The sequence below is a fragment of the Cyprinus carpio genome, chromosome B20 (genome assembly GCF_018340385.1).
Source record: "Cyprinus carpio isolate SPL01 chromosome B20, ASM1834038v1, whole genome shotgun sequence".
NCBI classification, from domain to species: Eukaryota; Metazoa; Chordata; class Actinopteri; order Cypriniformes; family Cyprinidae; genus Cyprinus; species Cyprinus carpio.
The window spans coordinates 22,261,361-22,270,225 of record NC_056616.1 but is presented as its reverse complement, the minus strand read 5'-3'; the positions used below and the strand labels follow the sequence as shown (position 1 = coordinate 22,270,225).

General features: G+C 35.9%; 2 protein-coding genes across 2 annotated transcripts; one reads left to right on the top strand and one right to left on the bottom strand.

Annotated features, from left to right (window-relative positions):
- Positions 1-50: 50 nt before the first annotated feature.
- Positions 51-6,781, top strand: LOC109113080 (ribosomal oxygenase 1-like). Its single transcript, XM_042747402.1, has 15 exons — positions 51-200; positions 958-1,098; positions 1,176-1,330; positions 2,188-2,287; positions 2,373-2,486; positions 2,945-3,051; positions 3,140-3,247; positions 4,074-4,108; positions 4,198-4,376; positions 4,556-4,660; positions 4,752-4,893; positions 5,912-6,032; positions 6,263-6,362; positions 6,448-6,534; positions 6,619-6,781. Exons 1-15 carry the CDS (start codon positions 129-131, stop codon positions 6,670-6,672), a joined length of 1,620 nt encoding a protein of 539 aa, XP_042603336.1. The 5' UTR covers positions 51-128; the 3' UTR covers positions 6,673-6,781.
- Positions 6,782-7,637: 856 nt separating this feature from the next.
- Positions 7,638-8,623, bottom strand: LOC109112820 (NADH dehydrogenase [ubiquinone] 1 beta subcomplex subunit 1-like). Its single transcript, XM_042746367.1, has 3 exons — positions 8,520-8,623; positions 7,829-7,973; positions 7,638-7,757 (listed from the first exon to the last, which is right to left on the bottom strand). The coding sequence occupies exons 2-3, from the start codon at positions 7,966-7,968 to the stop codon at positions 7,721-7,723; spliced, it is 177 nt and encodes a 58-aa protein (XP_042602301.1). The 5' UTR covers positions 7,969-7,973; positions 8,520-8,623; the 3' UTR covers positions 7,638-7,720.
- Between the last annotated feature and the right edge of the window lie 242 nt (positions 8,624-8,865).

The window sequence follows — 8,865 nt, the reverse complement described above, 5'->3', positions numbered from 1 at the left end:
GAAAATGTTTTAAACATGCATTCGCAGCTCCAGAGCTGTAGGTGGCACTGTGAGCGCTGTTTGTCTGTATTGACTCCGGCAGAAGAAAAGCGCTCATGTGTCTGGTCTCTACTTTTAACATCTGAGCCATGGAAAGAAAACGCATGTCTGCATTATCTATCTATCAGTCATTATCAGGAGGGACAAAACCACAATATCAGGTAAAGATGTTGGATATGTGGGATTGCATGATAAAAAAGCTATTTACGAAGGAAAATAACCATCATTTCGGTGCAAATCTTTTAATTAAGTCAAGCTCATCGGTGTTGGCTTCTAATATAATGAATACACGTTGAATACAATTTACTATATATACAGTGTACTAAACTTCTCTGTTCTCTCGCTAACAAAACAGCATTCTTTAGCTACTATTTAAATAAAATTGCATGTAAATATAATAATCATAAAAATCAATCACTCAAACAATTGTTACTCAATATTAGCAGGGGTTTTCAAACCGGGAAATGTTAGTCAAACAGTGTAAACAAAAAAGTACAAACAAAAAATAAGATTAAAGTAACTAAAAACATTTTTAACAAAATAATTAAGTAACTGATTTAAAGATTGGTTGTAATAAATCTAACAGTGCAACTATGTTGTGTAAACAAAATACAGTAATTAACATATTAAAAAATATATATTATTTTAATAAATGCATGTAAAATATTATTTGGAATATATTTATTCTTTAGATATTTGTACAGTGAAAAACTAATATTCTAAATAATATTTATAATACTGATTTTTCACTGTACAAATGTGTTCTTTATTCATGAAAATATATTGTTGCCTTTTAGCACGTGGGCCCTCGCACCAGGATGGATTTGGGATTGAAGACCCATGTGTATTAAAATTACCATGGTATTATTATTTTTTTGTAAGAGCTGTAAAAGTAATTGCATGACTCTTGCCTCGCAGGCTAAGTCTCCGCCAGCGAAGAAAATCAAAAAGAAGGAGAATGGCATCCAACCAAAGAAGAAACCCAATAAAAAGAAAAGAACGAGACCTCTGAAGTCCAGCATGAAGCTCAGCAGCAGTGAAAAGGAGACATCTAAGGCGGTGAGTGTCTGAGCGTGTGATGCCAGATACTGGAGCACCAGTGGACATCTGAAGCTCATGATCTTGTGTTTTTCCAGGAGAAGGACTGTGAGACACATGATGGTGAAGGATCTGAGGGTCCAGCTCTTGATGCACTCCTGACGGATCTGGCGAAGGTCAACAACAGCAGAGAAAGAGCCAACAGACTGTTCCAGTGGCTTCTTCACCCCGTCCAAGACAAGAGCTTCTTCAGGTGCGAGAGCGCAAACACACACATTCATAGTGAAATTTAATCTGTTTCTTAATTGATGAGCTTTGTAACATCGACACACCAATGTTTGTGAACTGAATTGTATTGAAGCTTGTTTCTGCCATGGGGTAAAAAAATTGAAAAGGTAGTTGCAACTCTTTATCTCACAATTCTGACTTTTTTTCTTGCAATTATGATAAAAAGAAAACTGTGGGATACACACTCAGAATTGCGATATAAACTCACAGTTCTGAGGAAAATGTCAGAGATGCTAGTTTATATCTGACTTAGAGTCTTACTCTTCTTCTCAGATATTAATAATAATTATAATTCACAATATATAATATGTAACCCTGGAGCACAAAACCAGTCATAAGGGTCAGTTTTTTTTTTTAATTGAGATTTGTACATCTGTAAGCTGAATAAATAAGCTTTCCATTTGTTAGGATCAGATGATATTTGGCTGAGATACAAGTATTTGAAAATCTGGAATCTGAGGGTGCAAAAAATCTAAATATTGAGAAAATCTCCTTTAAATTTGTCCAAATGAAGTTCTTAGCAATGCATGTTACTAATCCAAAATTCAGTTTTGATATATTTATGGTAGGAAATTTACAAAATATCTTCATGGAACATGATCTTTACTTAATATCCTAATGATTTTTGGCATAAAAGAAAAAATGATAATTTTGACCCATACAATGCATTGTTGGCTATTGCTACAAATATACCCCAGAGACTTCAGACTGGTTTAGTGCTCCAGGGTCACATATATTTATTTAATATTTCATCCACAGAGTGTACTAGAAGTCACTTTGGATCAGAGATGATTTACAGGTCTTGTACTCTTCACATTATAGAGATAACTGGGAGAAGAAACCGATTCTGATCCAACGACAGAATCCAGACTATTACAAAGGACTCTTTTCGACGGCTGAGTTTGACCACATCTTAAGAAACGTAAGCAGTGTTTTTCTTTAGTGTAGAAGGAATGAATGTATCTAATGTTGCTGTCAGATATAATAATGTGCAGTGTTTTGTTCAGGATGACGTGCAGTATGGAGTGAATCTGGATGTGACGAGCTACACAAATGGAAAAAGAGAGACACACAATCCTCCAGGAAGAGCCTTACCATACACTGTGTGGGACTTTTATGAGGTACATTTTCACAACTGTTTTCAACACTGATAATAATCAGGAATGTTTCTTGTGTTGCAAATCAGCATATTAGAATGATTTCTGAAGATCATGTGACACTGAAGACTGATGCTGAAAATTCAGCTTTGATCACAGAAATAAATTACATTTTACTATATATTCAAATAGAAAATGGCTATTTTAAATTCTAATAATATTTCATAATTTTACAGTTTCTACTGTATTTTTGATTAAATAAATGCAGCCTTGGTGAGCAGAAGAGACTTCATTCAAAGACATTTACAAGTCTTACCAACATCAAACAATACCACACAATAGAATAAAGCTGATAATATGCATTCTTCAAACTGGAGGAACTGTCATTACAGTAGAAATAACCCATCTGTAAAGCCTCAGTGTTTAATGTACTGTTACAGTGTGAAGTTTATTCACAGATGTTGTTTGTCATCTGTTGTCAGAGCGGCTGTTCTCTCCGAATGCTCAATCCTCAAGCATTTTCCTCCACCGTGTGGCAAGTGCTCTCTATTCTTCAGGAGAAGTTTGGCAGTATGGCGGGCGCAAACGTGTATGTGACAAAGACTCATTAGCACTACATTACTACATGAATTTGATCGATTCTGTCAGTTATTGTTTAACTGTAATATGTTTTTCAGCTATCTGACACCAGCGGGGACGCAGGGTTTTGCTCCTCACTATGATGATATAGAGGCGTTCATTTTGCAGTTGGAGGGGAAAAAGCACTGGAGAGTGTACAACCCTCGGTGAGTGATCAGTTACGCTTTAAAGAAGTAGTTCACCTAAAAATTAAGATTTGTTATATTTTCTCACCCTCAGGCCATGCAAGATGTAGATGAGTTTGTTTTTTCATTAGATGTGGAGAAATGCAGCATTGCATCAGTGTCTCAGCAATGGATCCTCTGCAGTGAATGGGTGCCGTCAGAATGAGAGTCCAAACAGCTGATAAAAACATCACAATAATCCACAGCACTCCAGTCCATCAGTGTATGTCTTGTAAGGTGAAAAGTTACATGTTTGTCTACAAACCATTGCTTGTAGACATAATATTCCTTTCTTCAGTGAAAAAGTCATCTTGTTTGAATCGGGAGGGAAATATGCACAGATCAAGCACCGTTTACAAGCCAAAACAGATATGTTGGTGGATTTTAATGTGAGAAGACGGCATATTTTGGTCAGAAGAGATAGTTTAAAGTTAAAACAACTTTATGATGGATTTGTTCCTCATAGACACGTAGCTTTTGGCTTCACAAGACATTAACTGATGGAGTGGAGTGGTGTGGATTACTTGTGGATTATTGTGATGTTTTTATCAGCTGTTTGGACTCTCATTCTGACGGCACCCATTCACTGCAGAGCATCCATTGGTGAGCAAGTGATAATTTCTCCAAATCTGATGAAGAAACAAACTGATCTACATCTTGGATAGCCTGCAGTGTGAGGACATTTCATTTCTGAGTGAACTATTCCTTTAAACTTCAGCTGTCATATGTCCAAAAACAAACTTAAATCTTTACTTGCAGCAATTGAAGAGATGCAGTATTAACTTGTAGCACCTCTGTTGTCCTTCAGATCTAAAGATGAAGTGTTGCCACTAGTGTCTAGTCGTAAGTACAGACTTTACACACAAAGCAAGAGTTTTATTATTTAGATTGTATTATTAAAGAAATCAATCTCTGTTGCATTTCTCCTCAAGCTAACTTCAGTCAGGATGAGATCGGGCAGCCCATCATGGACGTGGTGCTGGAAGCTGGCGATCTGCTGTATTTTCCTCGTGGCTTCATTCATCAGGGCGACTGTCTGCCTGACGCTCACTCGATGCACATCACCGTCTCCTCCTTCCAGAGGAACAGCTGGGGAGACCTGCTCCTCAAAGTACGACCCTTCACTCCTGAGTCTGTGCTGTGAACGAAGCGAAAAGAATCCATGATGAATTTATTTATTTGCATTACAGAAATAATGCAGATTAGTGATTAAAATGTGAAGCAGATATTTCTATGTAGGATTCAGCTAGATTACATCTTGTGACTTCAGTGGATGTATTTGATTTGCAGTTGATGCCAGCGGCTCTGGAGATCGCGATGGAGGAAGACATTGAGTTCAGGAAGGGACTGCCGCTCGATTACCTTCAGTTCATGGGAGTGCAGAACTCTGAGAAGGTACTCGTGTCTCTACTCTGTTAGTATACAGGCTCCGTTCTGTATGTTCCTGACCCGTATTGACACAGAAATCGCTTGTGCGTGTGAACAGGAAGACCCACGAAGAGACAAATTCGTTGCACGCGTCGAGGGCCTGATGAAGAAACTGGTGAGTTTTGCGCCAGTCGATGCTGCTGTGGATCAGAAAGCCAGAGACTTCCTGCACGACTGCCTTCCTCCGGTGCTGAGCGCTGGTGAGTCTCACAAGAACACGCCACAACTAAACGTAAGGTCAGGTGGTTTTTGGGATTTTTTCATATTAAAATATCCTCTTTGCAAGGTCAGACATATAACTTCTGTCGAAACCAGTTCTGTGAGTTTCAGTAAATATACATCTGGTAAATGTCTCAATGTATTCCAGTTTTACAGAAATAACATGGTTCAAGTATTTGTGTTGTATCAGATATTGCAGTAATTCAATATCTGTTTTATACTGTATGTTAAACTGATTAATATGGAAGCTTGTTTCCGCAAACACTAAAAGGTCATTGCAATATCTTGCAATTTTTACTTTTTTTGTAAATTTTCACCTCACAATTATGACATTTTTATTTTGAATTTTATTTTTTCTCGTTTCTCATTTATTTCTCAAAATTCTGACTTTCTGAATTTTCAGTTTACATCTCACAATTATGACTGTTTCAAATTTTGTTTATTTTTTTCTCATTTCTCATCTATTCCTCGTAATTCTCTTTCTGAATTTACAGTTTACATCTCATAATTAAGACTTTTTATTACGAATTTTATTTTTTCTAATTTATTTCTCCTTATTCTGACTTTCTGAATTTTCAGTTTACATCACACAATTATGACTTTTTATTTCGAATTTAGTTTATTTTTTCTCGTTTCTTATTTCTTTCTCGTAATTCGGACTTTCTGAATTTCGAGTTTACATCTCACAATTGACCTTTTTTGCAATTCTGTAGTTTTTGTTTCTGCTACAGTACTGTATGTTAAACCAGTTACCATTGAAGCTTGTTTTCAACATGTAATAAAACAAGTTTGACTTTTCTTCTGGCTTGTTAACTCACAATTTAGATTTTTTTTTCTGGCTTGTTAACTCATAATTCTGACTTTTTGTATCTCATAGTTTATATCAGAATATTGAGATTTCAAAATTTTTAAGGAAAAAGTAAGCACTGTGATAATTACCTTCCATAGATTAAAGCTCAAATATTCATTCAATAAAATGTATGTGTGTGTGCTTTGTAGAGGAGAAGGCCAGCAGTGTGTACGGGGCTCCTGCTCGATGGGGAGACGGGGAGGCCCTTGATGTGACTGTTAAACTGAAGGGCCAAACCCAAATCAGACTTGTGCGGGCTGGAGCTGCAAGGTACCAATGCACAGTATTTTCTATAACAATTATCAGGCTTGCCAATCTTATATTGCATAAATATACTTGAGTTGTAAAAAAGTGAATTTGCAGTCTGAATGGAATGTGATAAGAGAACTTCGGGTGCCACAAAGTAATATAACTCATTATGAAGATACACATTAGTTTGCTGGTATTTTAATTTATCAACATATGCTAAAATAAAAAGCAAAATATATTTGTCTTCATAGGTTGTGCGGTGATGGAGAAACAGTCTCTCTTTTCTACACTACTGAGAACTCCAGAGTCTATCATAAAGAAGAGCCCAAGAGCATTGAGATGAAAGCAGAGGTACATATGCACTCTTGTCTGAAATCACTGCAGCTTTTACTTTCTCTAAGCATTAAGGGCTAATCATGTTTTGTTTTTTATTCAGCACATTGATGCCATGGAGTTTCTGATTCATTCATATCCCAAGTTTGTTTCTGTGGCCAGTTTTCCATGTGAGACAATGGAGGCTAAGGTACTGCATGCATTTGTTTCATACTCAAAGCCCTTAATGACCTGCTCAGATTGCTTTTACGAATGAATGAATCTCATTTTGCAGATGTCTCTGGCTGAGCTGCTCTTCGAGAAGGGACTGATCCACACAGCTGAATAAAAACAATATTTTGTGACTAAAGAAAATGAGTGTCCTATGTCATATGCTTATCATCTGTTCTGACTACATCTGTTTTGTCAAATGAAATTAAAGGATATTTGTCATTTTTTTTAGGTTTCTTTTTTGATTTTAGTGTGTGTGGGAGGGAATATATAAATCTACAGAATTGCTGAGGTTGACCCATCCATGCGTTCTGGGAAAACAAACACTTCTGTAAATTTGCGATTTGCTAAAAGAGTGTTGAAACAGTTTAGTATTGGCGTCTTGTAACAACGTATGCTATTGCATTCAAATATGAGAAAAATGTTATTGTATTTGTTATTTTGGCCATAACTGTCTCTCACATTTCTGGACGTAGTCGTGAAAGTGCACGATCCAAACTTACATTTTTATAATTCATGACAGAAAACATTTTGTAACATGATATTGATGTACCATTTTCATGGTAATGCAACGTCTGATTTTAAAATGGGTTTTAAAGGATGAAATTGGAGATTTTAAGTTTTCAGTTGATATATAATTTCTGATTATTTCTAAAATGTGATTATTTCTAAAATACTTTTTTGACAAGGTCAGAACTCCTGTTATTATGATGTAGATCTTTGAGGGTGCACTCTTGTCATAAATTAATCTATTTTCCTACATAATTTTTTAACAAAAAACATTTGTAAAATATCTGTTTAGGAGTCTTAGACCTTTCCAACGATATATAGTTTGTCATGATTAGATTAGGATTTAATTGTAATAGTTAAGTAAACTTATGCGTCCCACAGAGGGGACGGGTGACAGTTAAGAGGTTTATAGGCCATGTAACGCAAGAGAGGAAATCTAAATTATGTGAAACTATTAAATCAGATGATGCCGTGAAATCACATCAAGGACATATTTGATATTTAATCAGTTTGGACTGAATAGAACCCAACCAACAAAATCTCCCATGTGCTGTAAATAAAAACTACAAGGCATTACAGAATTAAATGCAAAATTTATTGAACAGACAATATACACATTCTAGGCAGGGGGTCCAATAAATATCACTGCAGGAGTCTCACTTCCAGGTGTATTCCTCACCGGGCTTCAGTTCCCTGAAATCACAAGTCACAGATTCAGAATATCATTCATGGTTTTAAGACATCTTTATAAGATGTTATATGACCTGCTGTATAAAGCACTCTTGTTCCTGAACGCCGTGAGTTTCTGGTCATTCCATCGGTCCAGATAAACCCCGATGACGAAACCCAGAGGGACAAGGATATTGACCCAGTGCTCACGAACCGCTGATGCGAAGTTCACCATGATGCCTGTGATTAAAGAAAAGTGACACAGGTTATTAATGGCTTCTGCTTTAATGTTTGATTATACTAAATAAATGAATTGTGTTCAGACTTTTGACTCGTATTCTGTACATGTCTCAGTATATATGTGTAGTGTATGAATATGTCACTTATGTGAAGTCAAAACCAGTCAAATACAGCAATTCTGCAGCATTCATCGATCTGTCTGCATAGCTATTACATTTACATTACATTTAGTCATTTAGCAGACGCTTTTATCCAAAGCGTCTATAAAAACTTAGTCTATACTTATTAATATCTACTGACTTAAATAAAACATCGAAATAGAACTGTCATGATGAAAACAATCGTATATTAATGTTTGTGTTGATGTGAAGGTGACTGCTAAGGGCCTGTGTCCACACTATGTGCTACCGACCTCACATAAACACATTTTCATTGTATTATTTCCACAGAAAACTGTTATAAACACTTAATTAACTTTAATAGTCAAAACTATGTATACAAATACGTGTGTCGATTGCATATATATGAATTTAAACCGTCATTTACCTCCCGCTAGTTTCCTCTGTGTGTTATTAGCACAGCAGCATTAGCTGGAAGCGCTAGAGCCTTTGGACTGTACCAACTATCAAAGTGACAATTTGAAGGGAGTTGCTACAATTTTCCTTTGCACTACATTTGAAACGTTTGTGTTTCAAATACCTTGGCAAGATTGTTTATATGTATGGACTTAACCTATTTTTAAAATTTTTGATTTAGGTCATATAAAATAATAAAAAAAGAATAATGTGTATAAAATCGAATATCATTTCGACGCTTTTGACAGTTTGATGGTCGAAAGGCTGAAGAATTATTAAATCCGGCCATTTTTCTTTTAGATCAAAACCTACGTTTT